The 26,477-nt window shown below is 36.7% G+C and overlaps 1 protein-coding gene across 4 annotated transcripts in view; it reads left to right on the top strand.

Annotated features, from left to right (window-relative positions):
• The window catches only part of STAG1 (STAG1 cohesin complex component), a 407,390-nt gene that overhangs the window by 195,694 nt on the left and 185,219 nt on the right, over positions 1-26,477 (top strand). For 3 of the 4 annotated variants that reach the window (XM_034957447.3, XM_034957449.3, XM_034957448.3), the window contains one exon: positions 12,898-12,974. In XM_034957447.3, coding sequence (XP_034813338.1) covers positions 12,898-12,974 — 77 coding nt within the window. Of the gene's footprint in view, positions 1-12,897; positions 12,975-13,134; positions 17,963-26,477 lie in introns of those variants that run through there. The other variant, XM_063602940.1, reaches the window with a different exon arrangement.

Here is a 26,477-nt window from a genome sequence, read left to right as displayed (position 1 = left end):
TAAATAGTGTGTGTGTGTGCGCGCCTGAGTGCGTGTGTGCATATGTGTATATATATAGTTGTGAATTACTGATGTCCCTTTTCATTAATTTTAAATGTTTTCTAATTCCTAATTACAGCTTTTTCTTGACACATGGATTATTTAGAAGCATATTTGTTCTTCTTTGTTTTAATGGCTTTTGTTTTGTTTTATTTTTTGGGTTATTTTTTGAGACGGGGTCTCACCCAGGCTGGAGTGGAGTCATGTGATCACAGCATACTGCAGCCTGAACTCCTGGGCAGAAATGATCCTCCCACCTCAGCTTCCCAAGTAGCTGGGACCACAAGTGTGTGCCACCACACCAGCTGATTTTTCTTTTTTCTTTTTTAGAGATGAGGTTGCTATGTTGCCCTGGCTACTTTTGAACTCCTGGACTCTAAGCAGTCCTCCCCTCTCAACCTCACAATATGCTGGGATTACAGGCATGAGCCACTGTGCCTGTTCAGAAGCATATTTTTAAATTTTCAAGCATGAGAGTTTTCTGGTTAACTTTTTGTATTGTTTTCTTCTTTAGCTTCCTTGAATTTGAGGCAAAAGGAAATGGTCTGTAATTGTAGACTTGTCTCAAGGTTGTATGGTCAGCTTTTGCTAATGTTTCATGTGCCCTTAAAACTCATGCGTATTATGCATTTTTTAGGTGTAGTATGTCCATTGTTAGCTCAGTAATTTTGTTAAAATATTTTATATCCTTCTAATTTATTGTGCTTGTTCTGATGATTACTGAGAGGGGTGTATGTTAAAATCCCACATCATGGTTGTAGATTTATGTATTTTTCCTTGATTTCTTCTTAACTGCCTTTCCCCTTCCTTACCCTCCCTCCTGTGTCTGTCTCTCTCTCCACTCCCTGATATGTTATTAGATGTATACAGACATCCAGCTTTTTTATAACTCAATATTTTATATTTAATGTTCCTCTTTATCTCCGGCAATACTTTTTTTTCTCTAAAAGTCTGTTTCATTTGAATATTAATGAAACCTACCACTTTTCATGTTTTTCTAGTGTTCTATTTTTTTTCCTTTTATTGTTCCAGTATCTTTTAGATGCCTCTTGTTACAACTTATAGCTGGATCGTATTTTTTTAATTCAGTCTTTCTTTTAATTGCACCATGTAGTCCCTTTTGCATTTAATACAATCACTGTAATTAGTTTTATATTGAACCAGTGGTTGTTCTTTGCCCCTCCTGTTCTATGTTTTCTTTTTCTCTTCTTTCTGGTCTTTAAATTACTTGAATACCAAAGAATTTGTCTTTCTTTTCTCTACTTCTTTGAACTTTTTGTTTTGAGATGGAGTCTCGCTCTCTTGCCAGGCTGGAGTGCAGTGGCGCGATCTTGGCTCACTGCAATCTCTGCCTCCTGGGTTCAAGCGATTCCCCTGCCTCAGCCTCCTGAGTAACTGGGACTACAGGCGCACACCACCACACCCGGCTAATTTTTTGTATTTTAGTAGAGACAAGGTTTCACCATGTTGGCCAGGATGGTCTTGATCTCTTGACCTTGTGATCCACCTGCCTTGGCCTCCCAAAGTGCTGGGATTACAGGCATGAGCCACCACACCCGGCCCAAAATTTAATTTTTGCTCTTTATTTCTGGTTTTCTGAGTTTCATTATGTTTTGCTTTAGGCATAGAATATATTTTGACGGGCAGGGGGTATTGTTTTTCATTCATTCTAAAATTTCTTAATTGTTATCTCTTTAAATTTTCTTTCCATTTTATTTCTCTTCTCCTTCAGGAACTTTGTGTAAATTTGTTATACTCTCTTCTGTGTATCTTTCCATATTTTTGAATTTCTGTGCAGCTTTCTGAATAATATCCCCCCATCTTCGAGTTCTTTTACTCTTTTTATCTATGCCAATCCCTTAAGCCTTATTTCAGTTAGTGTATTGTTCATTTCTGTAAATTATAACTACTTGGTCCATGGAATTGTTCCCCTGTGGATATTCAAACTTGTATTTTTATTTTTTAACATGGTAAGTTTATTTCTTTTCTAATCTCTATCTGATAATTCTAGTATTTTAAGTCTTTGTGAGCCTATTTCTGTGGTCTTGTTTTTGCTTGTTTTTTGCATGTTGCCTTTCTTCTTGGTGTATTTTGTTGCTTTTTGTTCCAAGTTCCTTATTTACTCTCAAATTTATTTGAATCCTAGGATTAAGTTACATTTCTCTAAGAGAGGATTTAGCATTTGCTTTGCAGGTGTCCAGGGGCGCTACCAATCTAGGACCATTTGTAATTGAATAGAGAGTTTGAGATTTTCTTTCAGTTATTTGTTAGAACACCAGTTTTTGATTATAACTTCTTAGATACATTTATCTCCCTCTTTGCAGTACCAGAAAAACTTTATTTTCCCCAGAGTATGAGGTGATAAATTGACCCCTGGTTTAGCCTTAACCTGAAGATGTAATCCTTTGAGGCCCCACTTTATAGAGTTATTTCTTCTAGACCCTCTACCTCATATCGCCCAACTGAAGCAAATAGGCTTAGCAAGGGTCATCATAGAAAAAGTGATTTCAGCATTGCTTCTATATATTGAATTTCTGCTTTTATTTTTTGTCCTCCTAATATCTTCCTGCTTCATATGGCTTCAGATGCTTTCAAAATGCTGTTTATATTTTATTTAGCATTTGAGGGAAAGGATTTGTATAAATAATATTGTTTACAATATCATTATAAACTGAACTTGTATATATAAATGTAAAGTGATTTCTCCCTCGGATGATATGTATATGTGTGTGTAAATGTAACTTGTAATGCTGAAATTTTTCAAAAAAATTTTTTGTGGAAATGAATAATTTTGAAACTTTGATGCTTTTGGCATAATTTGCATGTTTACTTTGTATATTGTTGTAATGTAATTTCTGCTTTCATAGGTTTTGATTTTCTTGGGCCTACTTGAAGATTTCAATTGCTTTTTATTGTCATGGTTTTGAAAAAGCTTTCAAATGTAGGCTGACGTGCAGGTACTGTTTTAGGTAGAGTGTACAGAGAAACCACAAGTAATCCTGATGGGTTTACACTTAAAGAAAACCTGTTGGGTATGCAGAGAACAGGATAAAAATTATAAAATAAGAGATTGGAATATGAAGTATTTTGCCTTAATATTTTTCAATTTCAGCCTCTCTCTCTCTCAGTGTCTCTCTCTCTCTCATGTCTTTCTCTCAAGTAGGCCAGGCACAGTGGCTCACGTCTGTAATCCCAACACTTTGGGAGGCCAAGGCAGGAGGATCAGTTGAGCCCAGGAGTTTAAGACCAGCCTGGACAACATAGTAAGACCCTGTCTCTACAAAAATAGAAAAATTAGCCAGGTGTGTGCCTGTAGTCCCAGCTGCTTGGGAGGCTGGGTGGGAGGTGGCCAAGAGGTTGAGGCTGCAGTGAGTCATGATTTTGCCACTGCACTTCAGCCTGGGCAACAGAGCAAGATCCTGTCTCAAAAAAAAAAATACTGAGAATAGACACACGAACTATTCAGAAATTCAAAAGAGGCAGAGCGGGCTGGCTCATGCCTGTAATTCGAGCACTGTGGGAGCCCGAGGTGGGGGCATCGCTTCAGTTGAGGAGTTCTAGAGTAGCCTGGGCAACACAGAGAAACCCTATCTCTCTCCCCTCTTCCCCCTGCCAAAAAAAAAAAAAAATATATTAGCCAGATGTATTGATGCCTGCCTATTAGTCCTAGCTTGCAGAGGTGGGAGGTGGGAGAGGTTGAGGTGGGAGGATTGCTTGATTCTGGGAGGTCAAGGCTGCAGTGAGCCAGGATTGTGCCACTGCACTCCAGCCTGGGCAACAGAGCACGCTCTCTCGCTCTCCCTCTCTCGCTCTCTCTCTCTCTCTCTCTCCCCCCCTCTCTCTCTCTCAAAAAAAAAAAAAAAGGAGTTAAAAAAATTTATGTAGATACCTAAATCATCTTAAAGGAAATGAAACATAACTTCTTACCCATTAAGTGTGGGCTGTGCATAGTGACTTCTAAGGAGTACAGTGTGGAAAGAGGTGGAGAAATGTAATTTACAAAGGAGAAAACTGACAAACACTTGCATCTAGATGTTCATGATTAATAATCAGTAGTGTTTAGTCATATTGATAGTGACTTGATTTTATATGATGAAGATGGCAATTTCTCTCTTTACCTTCCTTCCAAAAATCCATAAACCCTGTCTAACCGTGAGAAAAGCATCAGACAAATCGAAAGACATTGTATAAAATACCTGACCACTGCTTCTTAAAACCTTTGTGGTCATCAAAAACAAGTAAAGTGTGAAAATTAGAAATGGAAGTAGAGACTTTAAAGATGATGTCCCAGAAATAATAAACATCGTAAGAGACTACAAGGAACGACTCTACACCAATAAATTGGATAATCTAGAATAAATGACTAAATTTCTAGAAACATACAACCTATCAAGACTGAGTTATGGAGAAAAAGAAAAGCTGGGCCAGGCACGGTGGCTCATGCCTGTAATTCCAGCAATTTGTGAGGCTGAGGCAGGTGGATCACAAGGTCAGGAGATCAAGACCATCCTGGCTAACACGGTGAAACCCTGTCACTACTAAAAATACAAAAAATTAGCCGGGCATGGTGGTGGGCGCCTGTAATCCCAGCTACTCGGGAGGCTGAGGCAGGAGAATGGCGTGAATCCGGGAGGCGGAGCTTGCGGTGAGCCAAGATCGCGCCACTGTACTCCAGCCTGGGCGACAGAGTGAGACTCTGTCTCAAAAAAAAAAAAAAAAAAAAAAAAAAAAAAAAAAAGGCTGAACAGACCTATAACCAGTGGGCGGATTAGGAGAACAAAGAAAAGTCCCAGGATCATTTGGCTTCACTGGTGACTTTCGCCAAACATTTAAAGAATTAATGCCAGTTCTCAGTCTTTTCCAAATAATCGATGAGGATGGAACACTTGTAAACCCATTTTATGTGGGCAGCATTACTCTTATACCAAAGCCAAGAAAAGACATCACAAAAAAAAGATACCACGAAAAGAAAAAGGCCAGTATAGATCCCTGATGAGTATATATGCAAAAAATCCTAAACAAAAGACTAGCAACCAAATTTAACAGCATATTATTCACCAAATGAAAGTCAATTAATATGGTATGCCACATTAACAGAATGAAGGATAAAAATCACTTGGTCATCTCAGTAGATACCAGACAAAGAGTTTTATAAAATCCAGCACCCTTTTCATGTTAAAAGAAAAAACTCAGCAAACTAGGAATAGAGGAAAATAGAACACAATAATGGCCATATGTACAAAGCTTATTGCTAACATATTCTATGGTGAAAATCTAAAAGCTTTTTCTGTAAGATCAGGAACAAGGTGAGGATGCCCACTCTCACCACTTCTATTCTGTGTATTACCAGAAGTTCTGCCCAGAGCTATTAGGCAAGCAAAAAAAAAAAAAAAAAAAACGGAAGAAGTGAAATTGTTTCTGTTAACAGATGACATAATCTTATATATAGAAAACCAGGCTGGGCATGGTGGCTCATGCCTGTAATCTCAGCACTTTGGGAGGCTGAGGCAGGCAGATCACCTGAGGTCGGGAGTTCAAGACCAGCCTGGCCAACATGGTGAAACCCTGTCTCTACAAAAAATTAGCCAGGATGGTGCAGGTGCCTGTAATCCCAGCTACTCAGGAGGCTGAGGCAGGAGAATTGCTTGAACCTGGGAGACGGAGGTTGCAGTGAGCCGAGATCATACCATTGCACTCCAGCTTGGGTGACAAGTGTGAAACCCTGTCTCAAGGGAAAAAAAAAAAAAGGAAAACTGATTATTCCACAAAAATGTTACAATTCATGAATCAATTCGGCAAAGTAACAGGATGCAACATCAACATATAAATTTAGTTGTATTTCTATACATTAAAAGTGAACTTTCTGAAAGAAAATTAGGAAAACATTCCAATTTGCAATAGCATAAGAAAGAATAAAATACTTGGGAATAAACTTAAGAGGTGTTATTAGTCCGTTTCCACTGCTGTAAAGAAATATCTGAGACCGAGTAATTTATAAAGTAAAGAGGTTTAATGTTTACGACTTTGCAGGCTGCAGAGGAAGCATGGCTAGGAAGGCCTCAGGAAACGTACAATCATGGCCGAATTAGAAGGGAAAGCAGGCACATCTTCACATGGCCAGAGCAGGAGGAAGAGAGGGAGGAGAGGTACTATACACTTTGAAACAACCAGATCTTATGATAATTCACCTACTATCATGAAAACAACACCAAAAGGGAAATCCATCCCCATGATCCAACCACCTCCTACCAGGCCCCACCTCCAACATTGGGGATTACAATTTGACATGAGATTTGAGTGGGGACACAGACCCAAACCATATTAGGTGGTAAAAGACTCACTGAAAACGACAAAACATTGATGAAAGAAATTAAAGGAGACACAAACAAATGGAAAGACATCTTGCGTCCATGAATTGGAAGACTTAATATTGTTAAAATGTCCATACTGCCTAAAGTGGTCTTACCGATTCAGTGAAATTTCTATCAAAATTCCAATGTGATTTTTTGCAGAAATAGAAAAATTCTGAACTTCATATGGAATCACAGAGAACCCTTAATACCCAAAACAAGTCTGAGGAAGGAAGAACAAAGCTGGAAGCACCACACTTCCAAACTTCAAAATATGATACAAAAGTACAGTAGTTAAAACATCAGCTGGGTTCAGTGGCTCACACCCGTAATGCCAGCACTTGGGGAGGCTGAGGCAGGCAAATCACTTGAGCCCATGAGTTTGAGACCAGCCTGGGCAACATGGCAAAACCCTATCTCTACTAAAAATACAAAAATTAGCCCGGGCATGGTGGTGCTTGCTTGTAGTCCCAGCTACTTGGGAGGTGAGGTGGGAGGACCACCTGAGCTGGGGAGGTCAAGGCTGCAGTGAGCCATGATCATACCACTGCACTCCAGCCTGGATGACAGAGTGAGACCCTGTCTCAAAAAAAAAACAAAACAAAACAGTTTGGCACTAGTATGAAGATAGGCATAGCAACTAATGTAACAGAATAGAGAGCCCAGAAGTAATTCACGTATGTATGGACAACTTACCTTTGATAAGGGTGTCAAGAATATACAGTAGGGAAAGGATAGTCTTTTCAACAAATGGTGTTTGGGAAAACTGGATATCTACATGCAAAAGAATGAAATTGGTTTGGACCCTTACCTTACACTTTAACACAAAAATCAACTCAAAATGGATTAAACAATTAAACGTAAGACCTGAAACTTACCGACTCTTAGAAGAAAACATAGGGAGAAAAGAGCTTCATGACATTGGTCTTGGCAATGAATTCATGGGAATAACACCAAAAAGTGTCTGTGGATGGATGGATGAATGGATAAATAAAATGTATATACATACAATAGAATATTATTGAGCTTTAAAAAGGAAGAAAATTCTGCAATATGTGACAACCATGGATGAATCTGGAGGGCATTATGCTAAATGAAATAAGCCAGCCACAGAAACACACAGAAATCAATCAAATAACTGCTTGATTACACTTACATGAGGTATGTTAACTCATGGAAGGAGAGAGCAGAAGGGTGATTGCCAGGGGGAGGGGGAAGCAGGAAGTGGGAAATTGCTAATGTGTATCAAGTTTCAGTAATGCAAAATGAATTCATTCTAGAGATAAACAGTCTGAGAAAGTGTCACAGTGTAGAGGAGTCTAAGAAGACATGACAGCTACCACCTTTGGTGGTATTCTGGAACAAAAATGATACTAGGTAAAAACTAAGGAAGTCTGCATAAAGTATGGGCTTTAGTTATTAATATTATCAATATTGGCTCATTAGTTGTGACAGTTGTACTATACTAATGTTAGGTGTTAACAATAAGGGATACTGAATCTGATGTGTATGGGATCTCTATACTATCTTTGTAACTTTTCTGTTAGTCTAAAACTATTCTAAAATAGAAAGCATATTTTTTAAAAATGCTATAGGAATTCAGTTAAGAAAAATTCCTTGAGACTGAAATACTAAACCCAACCAGTTCTTTTCCTTACATACATAAAAGTTTTGTAAAATGAAAAATAGGTATTCTAGGCAAAAGATGAATTGAGAAAGTCTTAGTGGCACCTGAAAAAAGTTGTGAGAGACTTCAAAGTATACTTGAGATTATCTGGGACCCCTAGTGACATAGCTTTGAAGCACAGGTTGAAGAAACAGGACTTGATCATTTATGCAGTCTGATAAGAAACTGCTAAAGAATCTTAAATAGTCTCAAATATTTAAATCTTAAATTATGTAACTGGAGCCAATTATACAATGTCATCTATAAACAAGGTACTTGATAAAACTTTTTGCTCTATAATTTATGGATTTGTATACAATGTGGGCAGCTTCTCTGTGCTTTTCACCCTGAATTTAGAAATGAAACCTGGCTCTCCCTATATCAGATTATTTCACTCATGGCCTCATTAATTAGAAAGGGAGAAGAGTTCAGCCTTTTCTACTCTCTGTTTTCTACTCCTTGCTTTTCCATACCATGCGATGAAAGGTAACAATCTTCTCTAGAATTACTTTTTATTGTTATCATTTTATTTCTCCCTTTAGTTCCCTATGACTAAAATTTTTTGGTTGACATTTTGTCTCTAATGTGTAATTTTTGCCTGAGTTCTTGATTTTCTTTAATAATATCCTGAAAATTTTGGGACTTTCTCTACAAAAATACATAGACATGAATTTTCGTATGTTTTAAAATGGTTCATAGGTACTTTGGAGTCCATGTGCCACAGGTCAAGAAACCCTGCCTATCTTGAATCCTATTAATAGTCGTAATAGAACTGAGGTGGCAGACAGACATTATTTTTCTTACAGTCATTTCTTCTAAGTCTTACGTGAACAACATTAGCACTGATATGAACTTATTTTAATAGTTCTTGAAGATATGGTGAAAATACTTTGGACATCTTTGAACAGTTCTATAGCTCTAGCTAGGATAGTGCTTGCTTTTGGCCCTGGGCTATACTAGCATGGCTCAAACAAGCTCTACAATTTGATATTCTAGTATTTGGTAAAGTTTCTGTTCTTGGTGTAGATGGACTGCATCCTGTGCAGTCTTGAAAGATTGGTTAACCGATACTCACGTGTTATGTGCCAATACGTGATTTTTAAAAACATTTACTTTAATGTTTTACTTATCTTTTGTATTTAGAAAAGAAAAAATACATTAGTTTTTTTTCCTCCCCCACAAGGACTGTTATAAAGTGAAGGCTGCCATCTAGAGACAGACTCATCATTGGAGATGTAATCACAGCAATTTCTGTTTTCAAGGCATTCTAAAAAATCTATAAGTATCAAAAATGTATCTTTATTCATAATTTGTGAGGGGTTTTTTTCATTTTTGCACATGCTATTTAGACAGATCCCATGCATCCCAAGATATTTACGATTAAGCTTGAAAGGTATCAAAGTGTCTCTTTCTTTACCTCTTCCCCAGACCCCCTCCTCAAATCTTGAAAAAGACTCTTAAATGTAGTCACTGCATTACTAGGTAACTGTTAAGTTCTACATTTCTGGTATACTGATATTTGTTTAGTGAATCCTTCTCAGTTTTAGTAGACTCAACATTTCTTCTCCTTTCCTGACTCAGATTTTTTCTACCAATCCATCCATATTTATGTCTAGTCTTGATTTACAGTTTGCTGTTTATCAGGCTAGGTTATGTAAAAATGAAACTAAAAATGGCCAGGCACGGTGGCTCACGCCTGTAATCCCAGCAGTTTGGGAGGCCAAGGTGGGTGGATCATGAGGTCAGGAGTTCGAGACCAGCCTGGCCAACATGATGAAACCTTGTCTCTACTAAAAATACAAAATTTATTGTGTTTTTAGTAGAGAGTAATTACACGTGGTGACGTGTGCCTGTAATCCCAGCTACTCAGGAGACTGAGGCAGGAGAATCACTTGAACCCGGGAGGCGGAGGTTGCAGTGAGCTGAGATCGCGCCATTGCACTCCATCTTGGACAACAGAGCAAGACACAATCTCAAAAAAAAAAGAAATAAAAAAAATAAAAAGTTAGATGACAATAAAAATGATCCTGTCATATGCTTGGATTATCTCTAGTACATAACTAGATTACATTTTATTTATTAAGGCGCTATAATCCACTCTGTAAAAGAAAAGCTTTAAAATGATTTATACATGGAGCAATTACTTAGAAAGCATCTACTATTTGGAAGGATCTTTTGCTAAGTGTGTTAGACAATGTTAGTGTATTTCAATCACACTTAGACTTCAGTAATTTGAGGTAAGCAAGAATGGTGTGTCATAAAAGCTATAAACTTTTTTTTTTTTGAGTCTTGCTCTGTCATCCAGGCTGGAGTACAGTGGTGCAATCTCAACTTACTGCAACCTCAGCCTCCCAGGTTCCAGAGATTCTTGTGCCTCAGCCTCCTGAGTAGCTGAGATTATAGGCATGTGCCACCCACACCCGGCTGTTTTTTTGTATTTTTAGTAGAGATGATGTCTCGCCGTGTTGCCCAGGCTGGTCTCAAACTCTTGATCTTAAGCAGTCTGCCCACCTCAACCTCCCAAAGTGCTGGTATTATAGGTGTAAGCCACCACACATGGCCAAAAGCTATTATTAATATAAACTTAAAAGAGCCTTGTGTTATATTTGGATAAATTGTTTTGCTGCTGAGTAAAGTTCTGTCTACTTTCAGTCTTCTATGTACTTGTGTACTTAGTTGGAGGGATGTATAGAAGGCTTGGAGTTTATGCCCTGGCTGACATCATAGAATAGAGGAGGAGAATTGAAAATGACTGAGGAGGGACAGGGGTGAGACATTTCTCTAAACTGTGGTTCATATATATGAGGATAAGAAAGTTTGCTGGGTCCTTCTTGACTTTTCTGACAATTTACCTCATCATTGTCTTAACTTACCCCTATGATAGGTACTAGGCATTTTGAACAGGGTGTTTAGTGCTGTTGGACCTGATATGTCTACTCTGGAGGTGGATGCTATAGGTCTAGGTGATGGGAAAACCTCTGGAATTACTTTCCCTGGTTTTGGGATAAAAGAGGTAGCTCGTCTCTTGAAACAGTATTTGAATCTGTGCATACGTAGGAATCTGACTTCCTGTAGAACTCAACTTAGGAACTGGAGCTTTTAGCTTGCTTCCAAAATGGGCACGATAATGTATCAGAAAAAAAAATGAATGCCCAAAGTAGGAGAGTCTAATACTGAGTATCTTTTATGTTACAGGTGCAATGCCAAATACTTTACATTTGTTATCTCATTTAATTCTCTTATCATCCTTATTTGTTTGAATGTTTCCCATGTGCTAAGTAATGTTCCAGGCAGTAGCAGTTAGAACATTGAAGAAAGGCTCTCTGCTCTGCAGTGATATTATCACCACTTAAAAGATTAGAAATCCTAGTTTCATAGAGACTAAGTGACTTTTCTAGTGTCCCATATCCGGTAACTGGTGGAGCTGAGAAACCCTACTATGTCTTACTCTAAAGACATTGAGCCACTCTAGGATGACTTATTTCCTGAGGCTTCTAACGTATGTTGTAATCACTGCAACTACAATTACAGTCTGTTTTTATTGTTGTCTATGTAGATATTTATACAAGAGCGTGTTTTCCAGCCTTATATTCCGTCTTTTGTGCCCTGTGATAGCAGATAACAAAAACACAGTATTTCTGGCAAACTTGTGTTAAGGATTCTTATTCTTGCCTTCTACTGAGTGCATATTGATAAGGACTATACAAATGCCTGATAGTGTTTAAGAGCAGTGTCTTTCAGTTTAGTTTTTTACATTTTATTTTTTATTTGAAATGTATTTATTCATAATTTTGTTTGGGTAATATATTCATGTAGTTCAAATTTTTAAAGTGCAAAAAGTATGAATATAGCCTCCCTTATTTTTCTAAACCTCAACTGCCCATTTCTCTTTCTTGGAGGCAACCAGTTTTACTAGAGTATCTTTCTAGAAATATTTTAATGTATGTTCAATCAAATATATTTCAGTATCCATTCTTTTTTGTGTTTGAATATATCCTATAGATCTTTCCATAGATAGCTTATTTTTTGATAGCTCCATCTGTAGTTTTGATAGATTCCATTGACTTTGAGAGTCAATAAAGAGTAGTGGTTAATCATAGTAGCCAGTCTGCCTGCATGTAAACCATGGGCCTGATACCGGGAAACTTTTTTTGCAAGTTGCTAAACCTCTAGATGCCTCTTGTCTCAGAAATAATAGTACATTCTTCATAAGGCTGTTGTAAAGATTAAATGTATAAGCATCAAGTGCCTGGGAGATAGTAAGCACCCAAATGTTAGCTGCCACCACCATCGTCATTAATATCACCTTTTTATTTATTTCATCTGATCTTTATGAGCACATAGGCTTTCTTTCCTTTTTTTTTTTTTATTACAAACAGTGCTTCAGGGATAACCTTTTACATTCATTACTTTGCACATGTGTTAGTCAGTGGATGTTTTGCTACAGGTACAATCTGTGGATCAAAGAGTATGTAAATTTGTAGTTTTGGCAGACATTTACCAAACTGCATACCATAGAGATTGTACCAAATTATATACTTTTATCAGCAATTTAACGTAATTTAAACTATCTAGAACCTTATGGTAGATTTCTGATGTTATGTCTAATTATGGAATTATTTATAGTTAAAAACGGCAATTTCAAAATTCTTCCTTTTCCTTCTTAGGAGTACTGTCCTGTCAGAAGGGCCTGATCAAACAACATTTTATGTTTTAATATAAAATATATGTTGGAAGGTTATTCTTTTGGGATTCTCACAGATAACTTGTTAATGCTTGAGAGAGTGGAAATTGATCTGAAAGATTAATTGAAAGATTAATGTAAAATCTGTTGTTCCACAGGTACTGTGAGAATAGAGATGTTTCGAAATATGCAGAATGCAGAAATCATCAGAAAAATGACTGAAGAATTTGATGAGGTATAGCATTCCAATATTCATACAAATTGCTTACTTATACTTTCACATGATGAATATGTTGATTATCTCAGGTTTTGTTTTGATTTGATGTTTAGTGTAACTGAAAATCTATTTTTTAATTATATATGATAATCTATGGTACTAATTCCAAAATTAATGATCTTTGGAGATTTGATTATGTTGTGTGGAGTATTGAATAATTGCTGGCAGGATAAGAAAATTAGTGATATGAGGTAAAAGTAGATTCTTGATATTTATTTTGAAGACCATCTCAAATTCCCAAATTTATAAATGCATCTCCAACAGTTTTCTGTTTGTGGAATGCTAGTTGCATTAAATGCTTTAAGGGGAAAACAGTTTGGAGGTCAGTGAATTCTAAGCAGGACCACATATTATACCTGTCTCAGAGATTATAAAATCACATTATGTTATTTAAGATTCCAAGACATCCTAATTAAGAAAAGCCCTGCTTACCTTCATTTAACCCAGAATTTCCCAAAATTATTTTACATGGAAATTCTCCCAAACCCCTGGTGTGTGTGTGTGTGTGTGTGTGTATGTGTGTGTATGTGTGTGTGTGTGTGTGTGTGAATGTTAAGCTTCTATTTGGGATACTCTACTTGAAAGTATTCTTATTTTCATTTAGAATACATGTTTTCTTTGCTTGGCTTCACAAATTAATCACCTTTCTCATTTTCACAGAAATATTCTCTTGAGCAGTTTTACAGTGATTGTAAATGCTGAAACATTTCCACAGTTTTATTTCTGTATTGTATTTATGGTGAAATGAATTTATATTATGTATTAGGCTACCATTAATTCCAGTTTTAACAATCTGCCTTTTGATTTAAATAACATTTCTATTTTTGGTATGTGTTTGTTTTTCTTGACTTTCAGCACTAAAATATTGGTTGTTTTCTAGGTCTGCTCTTTGACAGGGAGTGGGCACGGGGTTTTATTATTATTAATTTTAACTTGGAAAACGTCATACAAACACATATGTTAAGACAAACAGTGTGTGACCCGGGTATTGGGATTTTTGAAAGTTCATCAGGTGATTCTAATGTATACCAAAGCTTGGGAACTACTAGTTTAAAGAAAATTAACAGAAAGCCAAGAATTAACTTAGTAAAACTCTTCTCGTATGAAAATGGAATGAGATAAAAACAGAAATAAAGACACTGTGAAAATGCACATATAACAAGAAAGCATTACTTTTGTTTTAGGATTATTAAATAACTAGAAGTTGAGAAATTCAGGAAAATAAATATATAGTTTTTTTTTGTTTTTTTTTTTTGGAGACACAGTTTCACTCTGTCGCCCAGACTGGAGCGCAGTGGCATTGTCTCAGCTTACTTTAACCTCTACCTCCCCGGTTCAAGCAGTTCTCATGCCTCAGCCTCCCAAGTAGCTGGGATTACAGGGGTGTGCCACCACGCCCAGCTAATTTTTGTATTACTAGTAGAGACAGGGTTTCTCCATGTTGTCCAGGCTGATCTGGAACTCCTGACCTCAGGTGATCCAACCACCTCAGCCTCCCAAAGTGCTCGAATTACAGATATGAGCCACCATGCCCGGCCAAATATATACTTAAAATACTCCTGTAAATATTGTTAACTATTATGGTATGTTGAAGGAATAGTAAACTATTAAGAAAAGTAAGAATGAGTTACGTTGCAAGTGAAATTACTGAAAAGGCATTTCATATACCTAAATATATTTTCTCGCAATATTTGAGATGATCAGCTTCATCAAAGAAGACTTTTTTAAAATCACCATTCAAGTTTTTTTTTTTTGTTTGATAGTAACGTAACACAGTTTGATTATGATATGAAGGTATTTAAAGTGAAAATACTTACTAGATATTTGAGGCTATCCATTTTATCTTCTGTCACTTGAGGAAGATATTATTCCTTTTGTTACTGTGTATATACCCGAGAAACTTGGTTTAAATGCATGTATATTGTGAAATATAACTTATTTTAAGAAGTTTATTACATTTTTTTCTTCAAAAGACTATATATGTCATTTGGTTTTCTGGGAGTTGAGGAGGTTAGCTTTATTAAATTGTATTTTATAATATTCTAAAAGATCTGATGACAAGAACCATTGGATCCCAAGAGTCTAGAACAATGTCTAATTCTCAAGGAATAATCATTTAAATTTTATTAAAATTAATATATTGTATTATAGCAAAGTAAGGTAAAGGTGAAATGAGTTAGTTTGAAGCTGTTAAGATTTTCAGTAAAGTGATCTAAAAGTAAGTTGTTGCCTGAGAAGTACACTTTGGTTCCTATTCTTTGTTACAAACAGATTATTACAATGTTGGTTAATAATCTTTTTAAAATACCTATAAACCTGCACATAGCCAGCAGTGCTTTGTGATTGTAATGTCAACCTAATTTAAAAATAAATTATTTCCCAGAGCAATCTATGGGCTGTTCAGTCAATACATACACTTCGCTCTTGATAGAGCTAGCTGTAGAAAGCTAAAGCAAATTGATATTTCTTCCCCACATTTTTGGAATTGCACCTTCATATGTAAAGTCTTTGTTATGTTTCCAAGGTCAGATTGCATAGTTTTCATATGTTTTAAGTATGACTTTTATGTAGGGAAATTTTTATAACAAAACACATTTAATATATTAATTTAGTGCCTTTAATTCTTGCTTGTTCTTTTGCATTACGTTGATAAATTGCGTGATTTTTGTGTATTGTGTTCTTCTCCCGTGATAACTTAACCTTGCAGATTTTTTCTCTTTTCCTGTCTAATCGTATGTACTTCTCTGAATTTATCCATTTCAGCATTTATTTAATCAAAGGATTAACATCATTAATAAGTATAAAAATGGTTAAATAGTATACAAACTGAGAAAAGGAAATATTACGGATATGATAGGGGAAAGCTCAAATTATCTCCAGTCCCAAGTTAAAGTCTCTAAATTGTTTCAATTGTATATCCCATCACTAAAACTTTTTTTTTTTTTTTTTGAGACGGAGTCTGGCTCTGTCACCCAGGCTAGAGTGCAATGATGCAATCTCGGCTCACTGCAAGCTCGGCCTCCTGGGTTCACGCCATTCTCCTGCCTCAGCCTCCCGAGTAGCTGGGACTACAGGTGCCTGCCGCTACGCCGGGCTAATTTTTTGTATTTTTAGTAGAGACGGGGTTTCACCGTGTCAGCCAGGATGATCTTGATCTCCTGACCTCGTGATCCACCTGCCTCGGCCTCCCGAAGTGCTGGGATTACAGGCGTGAGCCACCGCTCCCAGCCACTAAAACATTTTTTAAACTATAATCCTAATAGTGAAAACCTGTGATAAGCCTCCTCTCTCTTCACCATGCTCCTTTTCAGAGGGCCACAGTTTTTAACGTACGAGAGGAGTGCTTAAGAAGTAACTATGTGGTGGTCAGGCATGGTGGCTCACACCTGTAATCCCAGCACTTTGGGAGGCCAAGGTGGGTGGGTCACCCGAGGTCAGAAGTTCACAGAACAGCCAGACCAACATGCTGAAACCCTGTCTCTACTAAAAATACAAAAATTTGCTAGGAGTGGTGGCACATGCCTGTAATTTCAGTTACTGGAGTGGCTGACGCAGGAGAATCGCTTGAATCTGGGAGGTGGAGGTTGCAGTAAGCTGAGATCCCACCACTGCATTCCAGCCTGGGCAACAGAGTGAGATGCTCTCTCTCAAAAAAAAAAAAAAAAAAAAAAAAAAAAAGTAACTATGTGGTGATTATTTGAGACCTTCTTAGTTCTGAACTACATCTATTTTCTAAATGTCTTATAAATAGTAAATACATGAAAAGATTTCTTCCTTCCACCCTTGGTAATCAAGACTGAGTGTATACCCTTGTTTGTTTATTATATTAAAGTATACTTTGCAGCATATGCATATTTATTAATAGAATTAAATGTATATAGTATTGCGCTATCATTATTTGTGTAAAAGTAATTTTAATGGACAGATGAAGACAATATTTCATACTATTCTGATCAAAATACTGTGATCACACAGTGGTTTTCAAATATCACAGGCTAATAACTCAAGACTCAGTATTTATTTAGACATGGTTCTAATGTTGGTAATGGGTCTATATCTTTATTTTTAATAGTCTTAATAATAATTTAAAGTTTTCAGGGTCATTTTCTTATATCATTAGATTTTCATGGCTTTACTTTTATAGTGGAATAAGATGAATGCGTGCAAGGAGTGACAGTGCCACCACATTTCTTATTTCCTTATGATCACATGCTCAGGTTTTTGTTGTTTCGGTTTTCTTGAAAAATCTGTGCTTGGTGCCTTTCCATTTTGCCAGGAGTTAAAAATAGATACTATTGGCCAGGCACAGTGACTCGTACCTATAATCCCAGCACTTTGAGAGTCTGAAGTGGGTGGATCATTTGAGGTCAGGAGTTTGAGACCAGCCTGGCCAACATGGTGAAACCCCATCTCTACTAAAAATTAAAAAATTAGCGTGGTGGTACGTGCCTGTAATCCCAGCTAATGGGGAGGCTGAGGCAGGAGAATCACTTGAACCCAGGAGGCAGAGATTGCAGTGAACCGAGATCACGCCACCACACTCCAGCCTGGGCAATGGAGTGAGACTTCACCTCAAAAAAACAACAACAACAACAAAAAAAAAAACAAAAAAAAGACACTATTAGGCTTAAAGTCATTGAATTGGTCATATGTAACTTAAAATAACTTAAGAAACCAGTGAGGAATGCCATTTCTACTGTCAGCTCCTTTGAGTATTGAACTCTTTGCTACTCTGTTAAATTTGTTTTGTGACACAAAGCAGTCTGAAATATGGACCAAGTGAGGGCATACCAGGCTTATTCTGTATATTAAATATTAGCAACAATTAATTTCTTTCTTTTTGTAGATAAAAATAAATAGAAATAGAAGTTCTAATATTTTCTTACAATACACCACTCCATTTGTGTTGCATACATCACTGTGGAAACTGCTCCAAGATGAGAAAGGTAAACAGAAAATGTTAAAGAAAATAGAAATGACAAGTGCCAAAAGACAAATGAATAATTAAAAAATTGGGATGACTCCAGAAATTGTAATGAATTTGTAATATGCAAAAATGTAACAAAGAAAATATACAATGACTGAACCCTGCAGTTCGATCTATTGGGGACAAGAGCAAACGTTGAACAGTAATAATAATAGCTAATAATTATGCTTAATGGATGCAAGCACTGTTAAGTGCTTTACATATACTTAATTCTCACAATATTTTTGTGAGGTAGGTAGTTTATAATATTGTTATCCCTATATGACAGATGAGAAAATTGGGGCACAAAAGGGTTAAGAAACTTGCCTGAGGTCACACAACTGGTAAATGGCAAGCCAGGAGTTGAACCCAAACAATCTAGCTCCTACAGCCGTAGTTTTGTGTTTTTTTTTTTTTTTTTGGAGAGTGAGTCTTGCTCTGTCACCCCCAGGCTGGAGTGCAGTGGTGTGATCTTGGCTCACGGCAACTTCTGCCTCCCGAGTTGAAGCGATTCTCGTGCCTTAGCCTCCTGAGTAGCTGGGACTACAGGCGCACACCACCACGCCTGGCTTATTTTTGTATTTTTAGTAGAGACAAGGTTTCACCATATTGGACAGGCTGGTCTCGAACTCCTGGTCTCAGGTGAGCCACTGTGCCTGGCCCTAAGTCCATACTCTTTAACTACTATCCTATTCTGTGTTTTATATAGTCAGAAGTTTATGATACTGAAATGTCTGGGAAAAGATTACTCAGTAACAGTTACGCTTTTTCAGTTTGGACAACCCTGGTCATATAATTCGTTTCTGGCTATTTTTATTATCGATTTCTTACTGCTGATCCAGTAAGTTATAGAATTATACTAGTAGTTTTTTAATGGGCCCGTTATATTCTCTTAATCTGGGATAATCTTTTTAGATTGAGTCAGACCTCTCCCTTACATTATCTGAGACATCACTCATGAGAGATGCTTAAACGAGATACTCATGAAGCCAAAGTATATTCCAACAATAACATTTATGTCAGTGGTTACTAGATGAAATACTATCTGGATTAGTCATGATAAAGTATTTATTGAGGATATACTTACATGCTGGTAATTTGAAAATTTTTATCTTTCCGTTTTAAAACTCGTACAAAATTGGATTTTACAGTGATTCACATAAATCACATTTATATTTGTTAATTATTATTAAGATGTATTAGATTTTTCAGCTAAAGCCAGATAGTAGGAATTCGGTTTTTTATTTATTAGAGGTATCACTTTTTGCTTTTATGGATATATAGTAGTTCACATTTTTATGGGGTACATGTGAATATTTTTACATGCATAGAATGCGTAATGATCAAGTCAGGGTATTTGGGGTATCTCTTACCTTGAGTATTTATCATTTCTGTGTGTTGGTACCATTTCAAGTCCTTTCCTAGCTTTTGTTTTGTTTGTTTACTTGTTTGTTTGTTTTGAGACAGAGTCTCACTTCGTTGCCTAGGCTGGAGTGCAGTGGCACGATCTCAGCTCACTGCAACCTCCACCTCCCAAGTTCAAGTGATTCTCTTGCTTCAGCCACCCAAGTAGCTGGGATTACAGGCTTGTGCCACCGTGCCTAGCTAATTTTTGTATTTTTAGTAGAGACAAAGTTTCGCCATGTTGGCCAGGCTGGTCTTGAACTTCTGTCCTCAAGTGATCCACCTGCCTTGGCCTTCCTGTGTGCTGGGATCACAGGCATGAGCCACCGCACCCAGCTCTCTCCTAGCTATTTTGAAATATATAATATATTGATGTTAACTGTAGTCACCCAAGCCTGCTATCGAACATTAGAACTTATTTCTTCTATCTAACTGTAAGTTTATAACTATTTACCCAACCTCTCTGTTTCCTCCTCACACGCTTTTCTCCCTCTGGCATCTATCATTCTATTCCCTATCACCATGAGATCAGGTTTTTTAGCTCACAGATAAGAGTGAGAAAATGTATTTGTTTTTCTGTTCCTGAGTTATTACACTTAATATAAGGATCTCCAGTTCTATTCATGCTGTTGCAAATGACTTTAATTTTTTATAACCAAATAGTATCCTGTTATATGTATATGCTGCATTTTCTTTATCCATTCATCTATTGATGGACACTTAGATTGATTCCATATCTTTGCAATTGTGAATAGTGCTGTGATAAACATGCAAGTGTGGGTATCCCTTTGATATACTGATTTCTTTTCCTTTGGATAAATATGTAGTAGTGGGATTGCTGGATCATATGGTAGTTCTATTTTTAGTTTTTTGAAAAATCTCCACACTGTTTTCCATGGTGGTTGTACTAATTTACATTCCCACCAACAGTGTATAGAAGTTCTCTTTTCTCCAGATCCTCACCAGTATCTGTTTTTTCTTCTCTTTAATAATAGCCATTCCAACTGGGGTGAATGATATCTCATTGCCCATTTAATTTGTATTTTCTGGATGATTATGGATGTTGAGCACTTTTTCATATACCTGTTGGCCATTTAAGTTTTCTTTTGAGAATTGACTATTCATGTGCTTTGCTCACTTTTTAATGCGATTATGTTTTTTTTTCATTGTTGAGTTGTTTATTTTCAGTATTAGTCTTTTGTTGGATGAATAGTTTGCAAATATTTTCTCTCATTCAAGAGGTTGTCTCTTCACTCTGTTGTTTTCTTTGCTTGCTGTGCTTTTTTATTTTTAGTTTAATGTACCTTGTTTGCCTTTTTTATTTGTTTGTTTTTGTTGTCTGTGCTTTTGATGTCTTGGCTATAAACTATTTGCCTAGACCAGTGTCCTGAATTGTTTTTCCTGTGTTTTCTTCTACTAGTTTTATAGGTTCAGGTCTTACAGTTAAGTCTTTATCTTGGGTTGATTTTTATATAACGTGAGAGATAGGGGTTCAGTTTCATTCTTCTGCATATGGATATCCAGTTTTTCCAGTATCATTTAGTGAAGGGAGATGTCCATCCCGCAGTGTATATTCTTGACACCTTTGTCAAACATCAGTTGGCTGTAAATATGTGGATTTATTTCTGGGTTATCTATTCTGTTCAATTGGTATGTGTGGTTATTTTTATACCAATACTTTGTTCTTTTGGCGAATATAGCCTTGTAATATAATTTGAAGTCAGGCTGTAATGCCTTCAGCTTTGTTTTTGTTTTGTTTCGTTCATTTGTTTGTTTGTTTTGCTTAACTTTGCTTTGGCTATTCCAGTTCTCTTTTGGTTCCATGCACACTTTAGGATTGTTTTTTTCTGTTGCTGTGAGAACTGACATTGATATTTTGATAGGGATTACATTGAATCTGTATATTGCTGTTGACAGTATGGTCATTGATATGGTTTGGATGTTTGTCCCCTTTAAATCTCATGTTGAAATGTAATCCCCAGTGTCGGAAGTGGGGCCTGGTGGGAAGTGTTTGGGTCATGGGGACAGATACCTCGTGAGTGGCTTGGTATCCTCCTTGCAGTAACAAGTGAATTCTCGCTTTGAATTCACAAGATATCTGGTTATTTTTTAAAGTATGGCACCCCTGCCCCCTTGCTCCTTCTCTCACCATGTGATTCACTGGCTCACCTTCACGTTCTGCTGTGATTATAAGCATCCTTGAGGACCTCACCATAAGACGAGCAGACTCCAGTACTATGCTTCATATACAGCTTCCAGAACCTGAGCCAGTAAACCTCTTTTCTTTATAAATTACCCAGTCTTGGGTATTTCTTTATAGTAATGCAAAAAATAAAAATAAAAAAAAGGCGACACAGTCATTTTACCAACCTTTTTTTAAAGAAAAAATTCAGTGGTTACCAACATTTTACCAATATTCTTGGGATTCATGAGCATGAGTTGTCTTTCCATTCGTTTGTGTCCTCTTCAGTTTCTTTCATCAGTCTTTTGTAGTTTTCCTTATAGAGATCCTTCACTTTAGTTAGCTTTATTTCTAGATCTTTTATTTTTTGTAGCTGTTGTAAATGGGATTGCCATCTTGATTTTTTTACAGCTGTTTTATTAATGGTATATAGAAACCAATTTTTATATGTTGAAAAAATGTAAAGCACTTTACTGAATTTGCTATCAGCTCTAAGAATTTTTTGGTAGAGGCTTTGGGTTCTTCTAAATAAAAGATCATGTCATCTGCTGAGAGGGACAGTTTGACTTCCTCTTTTCCAATTTGGATGCATTTTGTTTTTTCTCTTACCTGATTGGTCTGTGTAGGACTTCCAGTACCATGTTGAATAAGACTTATAAAAGTGGGCATGTTTGTTTTGTTTCAGTTCTTGAAGGAAAAGGTTTGAACTTTTCCCCATTCAGTATGATGTTACCTGTGAGTTTGTCATATATGAACTTTGTTATTTTGAGGTATATTCCTTTTTTGCCTAGTTTATTGAGAATTTTTATCATGAAGCGTTGTTGGATTTTACCAAATGCTTTTTCTGCATCTATTGAGATGATCATAGGGTTTTTGTCCTTCAGTCTGTTGATGTTATGTATCACATTTGTTGATTTGCATACGTTAAACCATCCTTGAATGCCTTATGTAAATTTTGCTTGATCATGGTGTATTAGTGAGTTTGTAGTGAGATTAAATCAGTAATAAAAAGTCTCCCACCCAAGAAAAGCCCAGGCCCAGAAGGATTCACAGCTGAATTCTACCAAAGATAGAAGAAATAACACCAGTCCTCCTCAAACTATTCCAAAAAACTTAAAGGGAGGGAATTCTCAGTAACTCATTCTAGAAGGCCAGCATTACCCTGTTAGCAAAACCAGATAAGGCCACAGCAAAAACAACAACAACATAAAGGAACCTACAGGCCAACATCCCTGATGAAGTTAGATACAAAAATTCTAGCAAACCAAAGTCAACAGACATCAAAAAGGTAATATACCATGATCAAGCAATTTGTTAGTGTATAGTTGTTCATAATAGTCTCTGATGATCTTTTGTATTTCTGTGTTATCAGTTGTAATGTCTCATTTTTCATTTCTAATTTTTTTTATTTGGGTCTTTGTTAATCTAGCTAGTGGTTTATCAGTTTTATCTTTTCATTTTATTGATCCGTTGTATTTTTTTTAGTTTTATTTTTGGTCTGATCTGTATTATTTCTTTTCTGCTGTTAATTTTGTATTTGGTTTGTTCTTCCTACTCTAGTTCCTGAGGTGCGTCATTAAATTGTTACTTTGAAACCTTACTACTCTTTTTTTTTTTTTTTAATACTTTAAGTTTTAGGGTACATGTGCACAATGTGCAGGTTAGTTACATATGTATACATGTGCCATGCTGGTGCGCTGCACCCACTAACTCATCATCTAGCATTAGGTATATCTCCCGATGCTATCCCTCCCCCCTCCCCCCACCCCACAACAGTCCCCAGAGTGTGATATTCCCCTTCCTGTGTCCATGTGATCTCATTGTTCAATTCCCACCTATGAGTGAGAATATGCGGTGTTTGGTTTTTTGTTCTTGCGATAGTTTACTGAGAATGATGATTTCCAATTTCATCCATGTCCCTACAAAGGACATGAACTCATCATTTTTATGGCTGCATAGTATTCCATGGTGTATATGTGCCACATTTTCTTAATCCAGTCTATCATTGTTGGACATTTGTGTTGGTTCCAAGTCTTTGCTATTGTGAATAATGCCGCAATAAACATACGTGTGCATGTGTCTTTATAGCAGCATGATTTATAGTCCTTTGGGTATATACCCAGTAATGGGATGGCTGGGTCAAATGGTATTTCCAGTTCTAGATCCCTGAGGAATCGCCACACTGACTTCCACAATGGTTGAACTAGTTTACAGTCCCACCAACAGTGTAAAAGTGTTCCTATTTCTCCACATCCTCTCCAGCACCTGTTGTTTCCTGACTTTTTAATGATTGCCATTCTAACTCGTGTGAGATGGTATCTCATTGTGGTTTTGATTTGCATTTCTCTGATGGCCAGTGATGATGAGCATTTTTTCATGTGTTTTTTGGCTGCATAAATGTCTTCTTTTGAGAAGTGTCTGTTCCAAAGACAGAGTTTCGCTCTTGTTGCCCAGGTTAGAGTGCAGTGCGTGATCTCGGCTCACTGCAACCTCTGCCTCCTGGGTTCAGGTGATTCTCCTGCCTCAGCCAACCGAGTATCTGGGATTACAGGCACCCATGACCACACCCAGCTAATTTTTGTATTTTTAGTAGAGACGGAGTTTACCATGTTGGCTAGGCTGATCTCGAACTCCTGACCTCAGGTGATCCACCCACTTCAGTCTCCCAAAGTGCTGAGATTACAGGTGTGCGCTGCTGTGCCTGGCCTGAAACCTTATTGCTCTTTTGATGCAGGTGTTTATTTCTATAAACTTTCATCCTACTGCAGTTTTTGCTATATCCCACAGGTTTTGGTATGTTGTGTTTCCACTTTCGTTTATTTCAGGGCATGTTTTGATTTACACCTTAATTTCTTCGTTGACCCAGTGGTTATTCAAGAGTGTGTTTTTTAATTTTTATGTATTTGTAAGGTTTTCAGAGTTTCTCTTTGTATTGATTTCTGGTTTTATTCCATTGTGGTCTGAGAAGATATTTCATATGATTTTGATTTTTAAAAATTTGACGAGACTTGTTTTGTGGCTTAACATATGGTCTATCCATGTGCTAATGAGAATAATGTATATTCTGTCTATGGCCATACCACCCTGAATGCACCCAATTTTGTCTGATCTCAGAGAATAATGTGTATTCTGCAGTTGTTGGATAAAATGTCCTATAAATGTCAAGTCTATTTGGTTTAAGGTCTAGTTTAAATCCAGTGTTACTTTAATGAATTTCTGTCTAGATGATCGAATGCTGAGAGTGAGGTGTTGAAGTCTCTGTTATAGTCTGGGAGTCTATTTAGATTTAGTAATGTTTGCCTTATAAATCTGGATGCTCCACTGTTGGGTGCATATATACTAAAAATTATTAATTATTTTTGTTGAATTAATCTCTTTATCGTTATATAATGACCTTTGTCTTTATGACTGTTTTTGATGTACAGTTTGTTTCACTCATCATAAGTATAGCTGTTCTTGCTCACTTTTCATTTCTATTTGTGTGGAATATCTTTGTCCATCCCTTTAGTTTCAGTCTGTATGTGTCTTTACAGGTAAAGTGCATTACTTGTAGGCAGCATGTGGTTGGATCCTGTCTTTTATCTACTCATCTGGTCTTTGTCTTTTTAGTGGAATATTTAATCCGTTTACATTCAAAGTTAATATTACTATGTGACCCTTTGTTCCTGTCATAGTGTTAATTGTTTTCTGGTTGTTTTGTAATATTATTTGTTTCTTTCTTTTTCTCCTATTGTTTTTCTTTGTTGTTTGGTGATTTTCTGTAGCAGTGTCATTTGATTATTTTATCTTCCTCATATGTGTGTTTGCTTTACCAGTGAGACTTATACTTTTGTGTGTTTTCTTCATGGTAAACATTGTTTATTCACATCCAGTTTTAGGACTCTCTTGAGCATTTTTTTGTGTAGAACAGATCTGGTGGTGATGGATTTCCTTAGCTTTTGCTTGTTTGGGAAAAATGTTATTTCTCCATTTATTAAAGATAGTTTTGCTGAATATAGTGCTGTTGACTAGCAGGGTTTTGTTGTTGTTGTTGTTGTTGTTGTTTTCTTTTAGCAGTGTGAATATGTCCTTCCATTCTCTCTGGTCCTATAAGGTTTCTGCTGAGAAATTTACTGGTAGTCTGATGAAGGTTTCTTTATATATGACTAGACACTTTTGCTGTTTTCAGAATTCTCTCTGTCTTTGACGTTAAAACAGTTTGACTATAACGTGCCATGAAGAAGACCTTTTTGGATCTTAGCCTCTTGTATCTAAATGTCTATATCTCTTGCTAGACTTGGGAAGTTTTCATCTATTCTTTTATTAAGTAGGTTTTAAAATGCTTTCATTCTGTCTTGGCCTTCTGGGACCCCAAACTGAACATTTGGGTGCTCTGTGGTATTTCATATATCACAAAGGCATAGTTCATTTTTCTTTATTTTTGTCTGGCTGAATTATTTCAGAAGACCTGTGTTCAGGCTCTGATACTCATTTTTCTGCTTGATCTAGTCTTCTGTTGAAGCTTGCAAATGTATTTTTTATTTTATTCAATGAATTATTCAGTTCCGAAATTTGTGGGGGTTTTTTGGTTTGTTTTCTGTTTTGTTTTGTTTTGTTTTGTTTTTTGCTTTTTCAGTCAGGGTCTTGCTCTGTCACCCAGACTGGAGTGCAGTGGCATGATCTTGGCTCACTGCAACCTCTGCCTCCTGGGCTCAAGTGATTCTCCCACTTCAGCCTCCCAAATAGCTGGGAATACAGGCACATACCACCATGCCTGACTAATATTTTGTATTTTTGGTAGAGACGGGGTTTTGCCATGTCCTGAGTTCAAGGAATCCACTCACCTCAGCCTCCCGAAGTGGTGGGATGATACATGTGAGCTCCTGCGCCTGATTTGGTTCCTTTTAATGATATCTATTTCTTTGGTAAA

Source organism: Pan paniscus, chromosome 2, assembly GCF_029289425.2.
Source record: "Pan paniscus chromosome 2, NHGRI_mPanPan1-v2.0_pri, whole genome shotgun sequence".
Taxonomy (NCBI): domain Eukaryota; kingdom Metazoa; phylum Chordata; class Mammalia; order Primates; family Hominidae; genus Pan; species Pan paniscus.
This window is presented reverse-complemented; position numbering and strand designations above follow the sequence as displayed.